At 44.7% G+C, this 15,859-nt stretch overlaps 1 protein-coding gene across 1 annotated transcript in view; it reads left to right on the forward strand.

Annotated features, from left to right (window-relative positions):
- Positions 1-15,859, forward strand: part of Snd1 (staphylococcal nuclease and tudor domain containing 1) — a 407,737-nt gene that overhangs the window by 262,119 nt on the left and 129,759 nt on the right. The window contains exon 15 of the mRNA XM_052173319.1: positions 2,159-2,300. Coding sequence (XP_052029279.1) covers positions 2,159-2,300 — 142 coding nt within the window. The remainder of the gene's footprint in view (positions 1-2,158; positions 2,301-15,859) is intronic.

Raw genomic sequence — 15,859 nt, forward strand, 5'->3', positions numbered from 1 at the left:
ATGCCATGTCATCTCCTAAGCCTTTGAATCCTTGTCTCAAGAACTCGGGCACTCCATGTCTTATTTTACTGTTTTGCTTCTGGAAGTAAACATGGGAAGCTGTTGAAGCGTCATGCCTTCAGCTTTCACTGCTCACTTCCTGTTCTAACCTCTGCCATCGTCAGTGGCGTGCCTTTCCCTGTCATCTTCCCACGGGTCAGTTCTGGAGTCAGCCTGATAGGTTGTGAGCTGAGACACCAGGGAAGGGAAGGTCTTCTGTGATTTCATTGCATAGAGACCAGCCAGGTCTCTTGAATCTCCTTGATTGTTCTGAGCAACCATCTCCCTGGTAAAGCAGGGACTGTTTTATCCTGCTCTTTAGTCGGGTTAGCAAAAGGGAGGATAAGGACACAGCTTCCTTGTCGATATTAACATTAAAGGTGTGTGTGTGTGTGTGTGTGTGTGTGTGTGTGTGTGTGTGTGTGTCCCCCATAAGCATCTTCATATTTCTTTCTCTTCCAGATAGAGCCAAAAGACAGGACTGAGCCAAAGTCTATTTCTGGAAAATTTAGAATTACTTCACAGTGATATTGGGTTGCCTCATGATCTGCAATAATCAATTTGGTAATTGTTGTTGACTTACTGGCTCAGCTCATGAATAATGCCCCAGATTTAGACTAGTATGGCAAAAGGATTTGAGTCAGGTAGTACTTTTGTTCCCTTGGAGCATTTGTCTTGCTTGACTGTCCTGGACTTCAGCCAGCTGCCAGAAAGGCATTTTTCCTGCTGTGTGCGTAGTAGAATATATGTCGCGTGAGTGTTCACTGGGGGAGTTCCCAGCCCACCACAGCTCATTGTCAACTTACGGACGACCAGTGTACCGTTAGGAAGCCTGAGAATGGATGACCGGCTCTCCTTTGCTCTGAGACTCCCTTTGAAGGGGGCATAGATCTTATTACTATAAACAGTGTTTTTCTCACAAGCTACCTCACTGATTTGAATGAGAGGAGCATCTTTGGCTGCTGTGGAAGCACTATGATACTCGATGGCTTGTTAAATTTTCATCATTGTATGTACATTAATTTAGATACAATAGTTGTATTGCTAGGAGAAGTGTCAGAATGGAAGAGCTTGGCAGAGTGCAGATTGTGCTGTGTCACAGAAGTCAGGAAAGCCCACAGAACTTGCTGTCCTCAGAGGGAGTTTGCAGTTCTGCTGTCTGGGCTGAAAACCTCAGAAATTCTCAAATCCAGCAGCTATTCCCCCAGCATATGTGATGTGATATTTTGATGCTTGCTTACTCTGTCATCTGTTTAATTAGCTTGAGGGACTGAGAGGATTTGAAAGCCCTCAGTGACTATGTGGTCAAGAGCTCTGGGACTCTAAGTGCTCACACTTGGTACTCTTGAGAGCAGAATGCTTGGACTTGTGTTGATGCATTAAAATGTTTGGAAAGTACTAGATGGTTGGGGTGTGTGTGTGTGTGTGTGTGTGTGTGTTCTCCATAATTATTTTTGCTGGTGTGATGTGGTCTTTGTCTTTATGGAGCACATCCTGCTCTTACAGATTTCCTTGGGTAAGAGAGCACTCCCCCCCCCCACACACACACACCCATCCTCAAAATGCATGTGAAACTGGGATAATTGAATTGATATCCAGAGAAGGCCAGGTTCTGCACAAGCTTGGAGTCTGACACAGCGTGTTTACAGTTGAGGATAGACTGCTTATGCTTCCTGAGCAAGGATTGCAGGTGTTATGTAACATGGCCTCAACTTTTTTTTTTTTAAAGAAATTAAAGTTTCAGTTAGCCGCCATGGGAGAATAGTATTATTTTTCTGACCTCAGTTTTAACTTAAGAGAAAATAAACTCTTCATCCTGCCCCAGAGCAGAAATAAGCTTAGTTCCCAAACACTCACATAACTTATATACACACTTAGTGTGTAGCTACTGTGTGGAAGCATTGGCCAACAAGAATGTTCTGGAAGCTGTTGTTTAACAATGTTTCTTAGAACAAGGTCATATGAGTAGCACATCTCGGTCATGTCTTCAAAAATGACGGATTCTTAGGTGGTTAACTTGCTTAGCTTCCTCTGGACTTTTTATCCCAAACTGAAGACATATGAGTGTATGTCTGTGTCCACTGCTCTCCGGTGATTGTCTCCTCCTTTTTTCCATTAGGACACCCAGAAAGCAAAGCAGTTCCTGCCCTTCCTTCAGCGGGCAGGCCGTTCTGAGGCTGTGGTAGAGTATGTCTTCAGTGGCTCTCGCCTCAAGCTCTACCTACCTAAGGAGACCTGCCTCATCACCTTCCTGCTGGCCGGTGAGTTCTATGTCGCATGTGTCCTCGTGGGAAGTTGACTGGGCTTTCCCTGTAGCCTCAAGCTCTCCTCTTCTACCTCCGTCCCACCAAGCATATGACTTTGGAAAATGGTGTGAAAGACAGCAGCCAACCTCATCCTGCTTAGGTGGAGGGGATTCTAAGCCTAGGAAAACAAAGAATAAAATTCCCATGCTTGGCACTAGCTATTTCCAGTCCCCTGCTCCTGCCCTGGCACTAGCAGGCAGCCCTGAGGATCTGCCCTGCTCTGCTCTGCCCTGCCCGGGGGCTCCCCAGGCAGTGCCACTTGGTTTTGGTTTTATTGTTTTTTGTTTTTCTTTTCTTCAAATGTCATCAGGTTCCCAGTCCTTTAGGAAAGTCTAGCAGTGTTTCTTGTTGACTGAGAGTGACGTGCTAGACAGAGCAAGCCTTCCTCCTTCCTTGCCGTGCCGCCTGGACGTGCCCCTCTCATAGCCTGCCTTTCTGGGTTGCTTAGCGTTTCCCCAGACAGCAAGACTATGTCCAGTGCTGTCGGAGCAGCTTACAGTTATATATTCCGAGTATACACCACTTCATTTCTTCGCTGCTGGCAAAGAATAAAGATATTTATTTCCAGTCAGCCCTTACAGAAACTGCGGTCTTTGAAGGAAGGCTGCTCCTTCTTCTTCCCACCCCTCCCTCGTACACATTCATCCACTCACAAAGGACACGCACTTTTGTGCTCCCAGATGGCCCTTTCTGTCACTGTCCTGTTGCTGCTTCAGCACTTCTGTGGAATTCTTGAATAGAGTTTGCTGTGTTGGAAGGGGGCAAGAGCTTCACTTTCTATCTATCCACAGCCAGATTCCTTTGGCCCCTTTTTCCTAGAAGGCACTGAGAACTTGTGTAGCTAAGGGGCTTCCTCGGGCCCCAACTGGAAGGCTTGAGCTACATACAGTAAGCCACTCCCTGAAGTGAAGAAGCACTGCTGCTGCTTGACTGTCCTCTCTTGACAAGGCACCTGCCCAGTTTTATGGTCCCTACGCAGCTCTGCGGGTTTCCTGCAAGGACCAAGAAAAGTATGACTCCATCCTCAGGGGCAGTTGGGGAAAGAAGGCTTGAATCAAATCCACACCTTGCTGGAGAGCCAAATTTGTGCCCTGTTCTTACGCTCTCTATAGCTGCAAGGTCTCTTGACTGTAGGTAGATTCTTGTTCTGGGGTTTGAGGTGTATCTTCAGCTCATTCTTGGCTCTACCTGAAAAAAGCAGCATCTTGGCAGTGTAGAGTTTAGTCTAGGATAAAAAACAGAAAAGGTCTGATTGTTTCCAGGAAACCGGCCTCAGGCCCATAGAGGATCAAAACCCTAGCTTCTGATCTCAGCTCCTTCAACAGAGCCAGCTCCAGGTAGTCATGCAGGATGCTGTGGTTTCCACCTCGCTTAGAAGGAAGCCATGCTACTGTTTGTGTCAATCATTTCCTCTGTAGAGTTAACATTATCCTAAGCACCATAGTTCCAAGTCACTGCCTAAGTTAACTTTCAGTCTGAAAGACAGATTACATAGCAGCGAATACATGTAAAAAGTATAATCATGAGTATTTAGGAGGTAGACTCACTTTTGCTTAGGATGAGTGTAGGGGAGAAGTCAAGCATCCTAAGCTTGAGCCTTGGAGTAGATTATTAAAGCCATAGTCAAAGATAACACAGTGATAGAAACTGGTTAGAGGAATGGGTAATTGGTTTGGCCTTGGATGTGTAATATTTATAGTTTCCATGGAAATGTTGAGGCTCATCAGAAGAGCCTGGGCAAATGCTCAGATCAGGGATTACTCCGCATGTGTACAGTGCGAGACTCTTTGGGTGCTTCGAGAACAGCTTTAGGAGTGGTTTATTCCACCCTATATGTGAAGTGAACACCCAGGAACTCTAACCATAGGCTAAGAATCCATATGCAGACAGAAGATATAACCCTGAGAGTAAAAACCCCTTGCGAGTAATCCTCAGGAAGCTAAGGAGATAGAGACCTCTGAGGAGCCAGCATGGTCAGAGTTAGAACATGTGTACAAAGCAGTGACATGATTTTTATACTATTTAATCAATCAGAAAGTTATAGGTGACCTTTGTCGATATATTTTCATCAGAGTTATCAATCAAAGGCAGATTCCAGGTGATGAGAAAATACCCATGACTTCTGGAAGGAGCAGACTTACCAGATCTAGACTGCCTAACTCTATGAGATCCATTGAAGGATGGAAAACAGTGCATGTGAATGAGAGCTGTCGGGGTAGCAGGCGAGCGGAAGGATGCCAGCACGCACCACCGCACTTCTAACTGGATGCCTGCTTTCAAGTCATGGGTTACGTTAGAGTGGGAGAGCTATCTAGTATAGCTGTTTGTTTTTCTTAAAACAAGCCTAGATTGTTAGATAAAACCTAACAAAATCTTCATATAAAGAATATAGACTAGCCAAGACTGGTGGTAAAAGTCTATAATCACAGTACTAAGTAAATGGAGGCTGGGTAGTCACGAGTTCGAGGCTGTATATCTAGGCTAACCTGGGCTACATGAGATCCTGTCTTCAAAAGAGATTGTGTAGGGATAGGGAGGATGGAGAAAAATCTTAGGGAACATGCAGTTTAAGGTACTGAGGGTCCTTGTTGCGAATTCCAAGAAATCAAGATTGTGCGGAGATATGGAAAGCTGACCTGGAGATGAGAGGTCGCTGGAACATGGGTGGGATGAGTCTGCTTAGCCTTTGTGACATCGAGGTGAGCGAGGGTACGCGTAGGCCTGGAGACCTGAGCTGTGACTGTTGAACAGTCTCTTCTCATGGTACAACTCACTCCACACCATATAAAATCAGCTGCTAAACTGGTCTCTGTTCACACCTAGAGAAGAAAGCGCAGTGCCGTTCTCAAGGGGAAAGTCTAGACTCTTGTTGAGCTCAGTCCCTCCTTGCTGCTCTCATTAATCCCAGCCTTTTGGAGAGCTCTCTGTACTTGAAGGTAGGGTGGACTCTGCATTTTTATGTGGCCTCTTTTGGGCAGACGGCCCCACAGCTTGATAGGGAGTGGCATTTGGCCGGAGCCAGCTGGTCTCTCTGTCACGGTTCCTGCACCCCTGTACGTGAAGTGATTGTTTAGTCAGATGGGGTAGCAGGTGGGGCTGGGCACGTCAGCTGCAGCTGACAGGTCAGCGCCTCCTGGCGGCTTGTGCCCTTTGGTCCTTTCAGCACCTGGCCTAGGTTTGCTCAGCGAGCAGATGACCTTAGCCCATCAGTGCTGACACTGCTGAAGGTCCCCAAGCCTGCCCTGCTGCCTCCTAAACACACTTATTTTGCTCTGGGAGGCAGATCACAGTCAGCGTGTCCTGAGAACCCACGGCAGCGCACATTGGTTTTAAGACCTGTTTTCCTCAGGCAGCATTCAGAAAGCCTCACATGTTCCCTTCCATTAGAACAAAAGCAGCATACCTTACTCTTTGATTTCCTGTTAGCTCAACCATGTGTGTTAAGCTTTCTTTTGGAATCTTATCTAAGAAAGACTGAAGCATATATTTACAACTCATGTGCCTCTTGATTCTTATTTTTATGAACATGGGTGTGTGCCCTACTATTACCAGGACCTTTGTGAAGGTTTTTCCATTGTAAATTACATGGTACCTCTTGGGCATCAGGGCCATGCTGAGGGCACAGTTCAGGAAGTTGTCATTCTGACTAAGCATAGCAGGTATCAAGGTAGTATCCCATAAACAAAATGCCTTCTCCAGGATTAGAAGAGAAGAGTAATTTGAACCTTCAGGGTAAAGTAATGTAAGGAATCTTAAATCAGGTCTTTGGGATCTTTTGCCAGCCTAGGTTGAGACACATACAGGTTGTTTGCACTTCTGTGCCTTAAAGGTGTTGCAGTCTGGGGAATTACTGGCCAAGGTGAGCAGGGTGAGGGGCTGGAGTAGGTAGCACTCACCTTACCTACCTGCGGGAGAGCTGCCTTCATGGCAGCAGCCACCTGGCGGGCTCCATGGGAATCACAGTAGGTGACTTAGAAGTAACCATTTGCCCAGGCAAAGAGCTAAGACTAGAAAATGAGGCTTCCCTTTGCCTGCCCTCTGGCATCTCTTCCATTATAGCTCCCTGCCCCACCCCCTGGTGCATTCTGACAAGCCAGGCAATAAAGTTGTAGATGTCTGCGTTTTGATGACTGATAGTGGGTTTGTTCATGATGCACAGGAGGTGTGGCTATGTGTCTGTCCTTCCACCTTGAATGCCTTTGAATAGTGTTTCATTTCCTTCCTTCACTTTAAAGTCTCTTTTCCAGCCTGTCGTAATTGGAATATCAACTGCTTGTTTCAATAGACCAAGAACTTGTAATGAGGGGAAGGGAGGGAAGGTAAACAGGAGTATCCTTCTCATCTCCGGGCCCTAGGAATGGTGGATCCCCATTGATTACCAGTGCCTAACCAAATTACACAATTAAAGCCAATGTATGTTTAAGTGAGAAATCCCATTCTGCTATCACAGAGGTGCTAATGAATCAGACTGTTACTGTGGTTGTGTTTGCTGGGCTTCTATCCTTAATTAAGCAATTACAGGGTCTGCTGATACTTATGAATTCCTTTCAGATGTTTTAATTGAATTGCAACTTAATGGGTATTTGTAAAGTGGGGTATTCTTTCTCTTGGGACTTCCCAGTTTGGATGTCTCCTGCCTTTGTGTTTTCAGTTGGGACCCATCACCTGAAATGGACAACTTGTCAAGAGACCTTCCTGGAGATTCTGTGCTTCTTTATTTTTTTCATAATAAAGAGCATCCTAAAAGGTCACTTAGAGGAAATTATTACCACAACAGGTTTGGGCAACATTTGTAACAAGGCCCAGAGTTCTTACAAGTTTATTATAAGGTCGATACATAAATTAACAAGATAGTTTATGCTCTCAAATTAACTTTCAATCTAGTAGTATACACAGCCATATAAAACCAAGTAATAAATTAGAATTATCAAAAATGTAAGCAGCACATCATAAGCATCATCTTAGTTCCTTTTGTGTTGTGACCATGAACCAGCTAAGTTGAGACTGGGTAATATGTAAAGGGAAGAAGTGGATTTCAGCTCTCACTTATGGAAGCTGCATCATCTAAGATCCAAGTGGTGCCAGTATCTGCTTGCTTCTGGTGGGGACCCCCTGCTGCTTCAACTCAAGGTAGAAAGTTGGAGTGCAAGTGTATAAATAAAAGAGAAAAAATCCTGAGGAGCAGGGTCACTTCCTAACAACTTAATTCCTACAATAAATAATTCATCCCTTAATGTCCCTGCCTCCCAACACTGCCATTGTACCAGTTCTGTTTCACTGGGATGGAGGGGTGTGGGGGGTGGGTAATACAGGATGGCAAACCCAGATGCAAAGCACAGCAGGAAGTACAGAGGAAAGAACAAGTAACTGAGGGATGGAGAACCTTCCAGGGAAGGTAGCCTTTGGGCATCCAAGATGTGGAGCTTTTCTTTTGGCAGATTGGCTATCAAGGCAGAGAGCATCTTCACCTATATCGGGTCTCAGAAGAGTTGCACTACAGGAAGGATGTAGTCATCATCACTGTATCTGCTTCTGTTGGGAGTCTCAAAGGACTTTTCTCCCATTGAGCTGGAGTGCTGCGGCCTCAGCTGGAAATCTCTGCAGGCTTGTCACTGATCAGGCAGGTGAACGAGCAGACCTCTGACTCTAGGCTGATTGTCTACCTTCTTTAAATCATGAGTCCGCCCCAGAATGGGCAGCCTCATAACCTAGGAGGCACTCACTGGCATGGCTATAATAATGTCTTCTGTCCTCTGGGCTCCATCTTAAGGAAGATAGAAATGTGTGATAAAGTTGGAGCCTTCTAGCAGGAAGGAATGTATAAACATAAAGGGGAACAAATGTTTTACGGATAAGGTAGCTGGGCTTGGTGGTTCACATCAGTAGTAATCCCAACAGTGGCTAAGGCCATATTTCCAGGCCAGCCTGGAGTACAATCTCAAAACAGTAATAATAGTCAACAAAACGTGAGGTAGGAGAAAGAGAAACATAACCTTAAATTACAAACACATGAGACTCACTTGGAGCTTCTGAAACAGTAAGCAAACAATGTGATACTCTAAGAGAGCTGACCGTCCTGCTCTGTAACCCGGAAGTTCTAGATTCAGAGACCAGTGGGGCAGATTGCCAAGGTGGGAAGGGCACCCTGATGTGTTTCAATGGTGATGTGTTTCATCTTCAGTGAGAGTGGAGAGGCCTTAGTAAGAGCCTAGCCATGTCCATATCTGGGAATGGACCATAGGACTCAAAAGGGATAACAGTGTTTCAGGAGAGGAGAGGGAGGGCAGGCTTCAATTAGTTCAGTAGCCACTTCAAATATTTTTTGGCCAAGGCAAAGTAACAAAGTCATCAATAAAAATGAAATTTGTTCAGCATAGTTTAAAGGAGCCACAGCCCTTGTAGCTTAAACAGTTAAGGATTCTGATTTTTCAGATTCCTCAACAATTGTTTCAATCAGACGAGCCCAATTATCTTGGCATAATTCTGGTGACCAGGGCTTGAGGGAGACAGCAAGGCCCCTATTGCAGTTCTCTGCTAGCCTGTATCAGCCAGGGGCTTTTCAGCATGGTACCCTCTGAGGAGTGTCCGTCTTGGAGTGTTCTCTGGTCTCCAAGTCACACTGTTCAACCCATACCATCTCACTTGGGTTCTATGTGCCAGCGAAACAGTGTACAATCCTCCACTTGGAATGCCTTTGGCAATCTCTGAGAAGATTCTTTCTGAACTCATCTACTATGCAGAAGGCTGCTAGTGCTTTTTTTGTGTTCTTACTAGTTCAGAGTTTTGGATTGGGTAAAATAAGGGTGATCCTCAATAGAAACAAAACCTGTCATTCACAGGGAGCAAGAGTCCTGAGGTGAGCCAGAAGCAGGACTGTGTGCTCTCTCCTCTACAGCTCCTCTTCCTCTTCCTTTCCTAGTTCAACAAGGGTTCCTTGCTGAATCTTCTTAGGGAAGGGAAAGGTGAAGAGGAAGTTCCCAGGCATCTGATAGGTCCGTTGGCATGTGTTCAGTTCTAGCACAGTCTCTCCAGTGGGGCCATTGCATTCCATGGCGTTTTCAGAGTACATTTTGGTAGAGGGTTGTTTGTTGTAGTTTTCTTTGGACACCATTACATCAGCTTGCTGGGATTTCCCATCCGCTGCCTAGCCCTGGTGCAAAGGCAACCTAGATTAGGCTACTCTCCACTAGCCCAGCTCTAAGGGGAAGTCTATTTGGCCAGAAGGATTATAGAAGCAGACCCTGGATGCAAGACAGGGAGCATACAAAATAATTTGATTTAAAATTAAAAGGAAGAATGGAGGGATGGCTCAGCAGCTAAGTGCACTTATTTGCAGATTCGGTTCTTGCACCCACATGGCAGCTCACAACTCTGTGCCACCAGTCCAGGGTGATCTGACACCCACTTTTGGCCTCCACAGGCACCAAGCAAACATAGGTTCGCAGAGCTACATGCAAGCAGAGCATCATACATTTAACAATTAATAATTAGTTTTTAAGAGAAATGCTATGACATTTCTTGTAGTGACTAGTCTGAGTGTGAACAGTACACACACTACTTGTAAGAGGTCTTGGTTGCTATGAGAACTACCTCTCTCGGCTTCTTTTCAAACCAGTTTACATCATTTAACCTGTTCAGTGTTGAACAATGAAATGGACTTGGCCCTTCTCCCCAGCCCCAGGTCATTACTCCCTTTGCAGCTTGTTCATAAAGTTGCTGGGGCTTCTCCAACTGAAGTCTGGATTTGCATGAGACTGTACAGTTTGTGTGGGAGCTGCACACTTGAAAGTTGCCTGGTGTAGGCCACCATGCGCATTCATCCAGTTGGCCTTTAGAAGGCCTCACAGACTGACTCACCATGTGTGAGGCCATTGAAGCACTAGGAGCTATGCCTCATTTCAGGGCAAATAGGAACATCCCCATTCTGATGGAGATGTGCCAGGCATAGACCTCGTAAGTACAAAAATGAGGCACAGAAGTTCCTGTCGTATGTGGAAAGCATCTGAGACAAATCCATTCACTACTAAAGCTTTTTCCCATTTATTTCAGTTACTTAGAGGTTTTGGAAAGGTTTAACCAGAGTTTCTTCTCTCTTTGCCTATGAAAAAATAAATGAGATGTACATCTTTTTAGGCTCCCTCCTTACAGGCTTCCAGAATGGGCTTTGGAAGAACTTCACATTGGAGCTTTCTGGCTTCTCTGTAGTCTTCCCTTCTTTATATTCTAATGTTGCTTTATAATAGAATTCCTGAATAAACACTATGAAGTCCTGTGCATACCTGTACTGTGGATGAAGATGTTTATGTCTGCCAGTCAGCAGACAAGCAGAGAAGTCCCTGTTTCCCTGCCCTTGTGTGCCTCCTTTTCCTGAGCTTGTACATCTGCTAGTGATTTTTCTAGGGTTAATTTGGGTGTTTTTATTTTTAAATTGGAACATGGTGTCTGTCTCTTCTCTGTGTGTGTTTTGGATGCAGCTCCTGTGCTAGGCATGCGGTTATTAACTCCACTGATACACCAGTTCACTCATTAGCATTTGCATTTTAAATTACAAGCTAGAGCAGACGACATTTATGCTATATTTGTACCATTGCCTTCTTCATGAATGATGTTGTATGTGCAGGGAATGCAGAAATAACTCTAAGGCCCTGATATATTTTAGTCTCTTTTTCAGCAAACTGCTATTTCTTTTTACTCTTGATTCTCATTGTTTAATAGGGAATTTTTTTTTTATTCTTTTCCAAGTTTAGACATACTCATGAGTGCTACTGATTGGGAAATGGTAACAACAACAACTCTTGGTATTAAAATAGGCATATTGCGTAGAGTGGCCATCTTTCTCACTCACGTGGTATTCCTTGTAAGCAGCCTACTTTGATTTGAGGGAAGCAGAGTTTTCTCCTTCCCAGAGCAGTGGGTGGAAGACATGGTAACAGATACTTGTTCTTGCTTGTATCTGTGCTCCAATCCTCCCTTTTAGAAAGGCATTAGTCAGTGGTTACTTGCTAACACCTGTTATAGCTTAGCACTGCAAGGGGGTGGGGGTGGGGAGAAGAAAATGGCAGAGGCCTTCAAGGGATTAGCATTTGGATTTCACTGCCCTGCATATTAGGGTGTAAATGGCCAGCATAGAAGTAGGCCCCTTAAGATTAGAGGTGCCAGTAGTTAAATCCTCTTGCCCAGCTCCTGCTCATAGTAGATAGCAACTTCATCATATAGATCCCAAGAGCGAAATGTAAACTGCACAGTCGTGGACTGGGACCAGAGCCTTCCCAGTCACCTCCCCCCTGCTCCTCCTAACCTGCTGTTTGCTGATGGAGGGCATTAAGCTTGCATTGACTGATAGGTCAGTACACATGTTGTGCTTTTCCTATAATTCAATATCTGCTTTTGTTTCTTTATGTTCTGACTTACAAGGACCTTTTTTGGTAAAAGACCAGTTCTTTCATCCCACATAGTCACTACACATTTTTAAAATAACATGAAAGGGGCTCAAAAATGCATACTGCAAACCAAGGTCTATAAGATCTTAGAGAATTTCATGTATGTTTTGTTCATAGAAGATGAACAAAGGCGTGTGGTAGAATCAGCAGAGCTTGGACTGTAAAATGTACACAGAAGGACCCTCACTTGACTTAGGAGTCCATTTGGTGAACTGACTTAAGTATCTGTCTATCTTGCTGGGTGTGAATTTCTTAGGGAGAACTCTGAATCAGCCCAGCCCAGGTAAGATGTTTATAAGACTAATACAACTAGAAGACACACAGAAGCCTGTATTGAATATGTGAAGCAGAATTTAGAAAAGTAATGCAGCTCAAATGCTACTATGTTCAAGAAACCAAAGGAATCAAGTCTAGTCTAGTCCAGTCCTTCATTCTACTAGGCCTATCATCTCAGTAGATAAAGATGATGTGATAGTACTTACTGCAAGCTCAAACTCATAGCAGGAGGCAGACCATTATGAAAGGAGGCTTAGAATGCTATCTGTCCAGGCCATGTAATTTCTTTTATTACTTAGTATATGACATATTATGTGCAGCAATAAGACAGATTTTTATCTTATTTTTGAAAATCAGTGCTAAGGACCAAGCTCAAAGCCCTGCACATATCTGGCAGGGCATAGTCAGCCGGAGAGCGCATGCCCAGCTGCAGGCGTCAGGCTGAGTTAGTGCATCACAAGCATTTGGATCAGCAGCTTCACAGGCCTTTATATCTTATTTACTCAGGAGTTTGTTCCATACCTCTGCTTCTATCTCTTCTATGGAAAAGTCCCTTTTGGGTGCATTCAGTGTTTACCACCTATGAGCACAACTCCGGATGCAAGCATTCTATGCTCAGTCTCTAGCTTCTTTGGTTTCTGGGCCTGTTTCTTGGTGAACCTGTTCTCTGGAAACTAAACTGTGCCTTACAGGATAGCCTGCATGGCAAGGAGTTGGTAAGTTGTCACCAGAGACATCAGGTGGTGAGGCAGGCAGAAGACCTTTGCAGTCCTCTTAGTTGGTGTAGCAGTAGACATCCAGGTAGCACTCTGCCTGTTCATTCAGTAACATCTGCAAATGCTGCTTAAGGGTGCTGATAAAAACAAGGCAGGGAGCTCACCAAAGAGCCCTGGAATCCCATCCCTGACTTAGTTCTCTTATATTCAAATGGCTATCCATTTGAAATGCTGGCTACTGCCAGCCACTCCCCTTCCTGCTGAGCTCCTTCTCCAGGGAAAGATGTACCCTAACTGTGTCCCCACACCCTCCAAGACATCCAGACCTCTTAGTTCTCTGAACCTGCCTCCAATATGTCCTGGCTTCTGACAGAAACTTTGAATTAAGTGGGTTAGGAATAAACTGCTTGACTGCGTGTGTGCAGATAGCTTCTCTTACCAGCTATCTGAAGTGCTTTTTGAAATACACGGGAGCCCTTTGTAAGCTGCTTTATAAGCTGTGAAGTCCATTGTTGCTGCTCACTGCAGCCAGCGTGGCTCTACCCTAAGTAATATCTCCTTGGCTCCTGGCCAGGGCTCGGTATTGCAAACTCTAGTAAGCAGGAAAGTCGCCCACCAGAGTCACTAGCAGCTGTTGCAGGTTGGAGGATTTGCAGAAATTGAGATTGCTGTTCCCAGATATTGGCACTTGCCTGGTGATGAATGACCGACTCTGTGCAAGGGGACTCTGTATGCTTTCCTTAGCCTTTTATTCTCAGGCGTCTATTGTGGCACCCACTCAATGGCCCCGTTGTGGAGGAGGGCCGCTAAATGCTGGAGTGAGTAGCCTGCCTCTGCCTCCATTCCCTCCTTCAGTTGGCCTCAACTGAGGCATGAAGAATAGCTCTTTGATCCCCTGATCTGATTCTTGAGGCAGGACTTTCATGGGACCTAACACAAATGCTAAGGGCATTGAACCGCAAGAGGAAGGAGAAATGAGCTTCACCTGAAAGAGTCTGAAGTGGATGCCGCTGTGATTACCTGGTGTTCTTACCTTAACCCACCCTCTACACTGGGAAAGCCTGGGAGCGAAGACCAAAGAGGTCTATTCTTATAAAAAGTTATTAGTGGTAGTGTGGTTGTTTCTATTATCATAGCCCAAGAGTAAAATTGAAATTCATAGAAGGCACTGTAATTTCTTATTACATGTATTCATGAATATTCATGTATGTATAGGCTGCACCTAGTGTTTACCATCTTTCTAGAGACCAACCCAGGCACGAATGACCTCAGTTAAGGCATGACTGACTCCGTGCTCCAGTCCCTGCCGTCTCCTTCTCTTGTTCTCTGGCTTAAGTCAGTAAATGCGTGAAGACAGGGATGTTGCCGGTCTTGTCACCACTTAATTCCCCATAGCAGTGCATGGATGGAGTAGTGCTTGAACCTGAGTGAGTGACTGAGTGACTGAACTGATTGCCTTTTTTTGGCTAGGGAGCAGGTGTAACATTTTGATTATTTAAAATTTCAGGAAAAAAAAAACAAAAACAAAGCATTATCCCCACTGTGTTCCCACAGACTGGTAAAGCCATAGCAGTTCCGACATCTAAGAGACCAAACTCAGTGTCTCTCAAGAAAATCAGAATCATGCTGGGGTCTGCCCAAAGTTACAGAGCCCTGAACAGGTACATTAGCTTCTGTGGTCTCCGTTTTTCCATAGGATAAATGGGTTGTTTGGTTTCTCTGGTTCATTACTGTTTGATCTTCTAATACTATCTTTTGCTTAGTGGGTATTTACTGTAGTTGTAGATTTAGCTTCAACCACAGCTTTCTGAGGTCGCTTAACAGTACAGTCTGTAATGAGAAACCTGAGGAGTGGAAAAGTGTACTAACCTGCTAAATAACAGTACATTGGCTTAATCTTGCTTTATGTGCCCTCTTTTAGAATGTAGCACCCATATTAACAACGAACACAGTTATCCAGATCTCACCTCTTATATTTCTGGAGGCCGTAAGGGGGGCTTCCAGACTTTGCTCTTTCATTGCATCTGCCTGTGCCCTTGCTGGCTAGAAACCAACCCAATCGTGCCTTTCTTGTGGTATAACCAAAAACAAAGCTTAGAAAGACGCTAATAGCCACCCATCTTGGGAAATATGGAGATACACATTTTAGTCATCATTTGTAGGTTAGATTTGTTTTCTTGGCCCACAAGGTGACATCAATAAGGACATACATACCTAAGAGAGCACGGTTAGGACATGTGACTGTAAAGAGCAGGTCAGACCTGTGGGGTGGGTTTATGAGCTGGGCTGTTTATGGACAAATTAAACTTTAGCCCTGAGTAAGCAAAGTTCTACGGCAGTTATTACTGTCAGGACACTTCTAATGGGCCCTGTGCAACCTTTATAAATTATTCAGCTGCTTTACTAATAAAAGGCCATGCAACTTGCCTGGTCCTGGTGGTACTTAAGTAGATAGCTGAGAACAGGTTAGAGGAACAGAGGATCTGCTGACCACCAGGGAGCTCTCCTTTCTGATTTGGTGGTAAACGGGTTAAACAGAGGGCCTTGAGTGGTGATGTAGAGAGAGATGGTGTTGACTAACAGTGCTGCTAAGCAATCCCAGAGGCTTGTACATAGTGCATGGTTATTACCTGACACAGAAGATACAGTTTTAAATCATCCAGAGGTCTGTTTTCCCTACAAGCTCTTGAACCTTTTTATTTTGATATAATTTTAAAAGAAAAGTTAAAAGACAGAGCAGAGTTTCATTTGTTCATATTGTATTGTTAACACACTGGCCCATTTGCCATCTGTGTTTGTAAAGATGAGAAGATTTGGTGTGAGTGTGGCTCAGATCCATAAGAAATGGTTCGGTTGGCTTATTTCATGGTCCATACTTCACGATTGCCATGCCTGCAGCTGCTTCAGGCTTCTCTTAGCACCAGGTGTTCATGAGGGTGCGAGGTCTGGAAATACGAACATGAAGAACGTGGTTCCCGGCTTGTCTGGAAGCCTGTGCGTTGAGGGTGCGTGTCCTAGATGGCAGCATGTTTGCTCTCTCAGTTACTTTATGCTACCACTAGATGTGGTAGGGTATTTATAG

This window comes from Apodemus sylvaticus, chromosome 2 (assembly GCF_947179515.1).
Source record: "Apodemus sylvaticus chromosome 2, mApoSyl1.1, whole genome shotgun sequence".
Classification (NCBI taxonomy): domain Eukaryota; kingdom Metazoa; phylum Chordata; class Mammalia; order Rodentia; family Muridae; genus Apodemus; species Apodemus sylvaticus.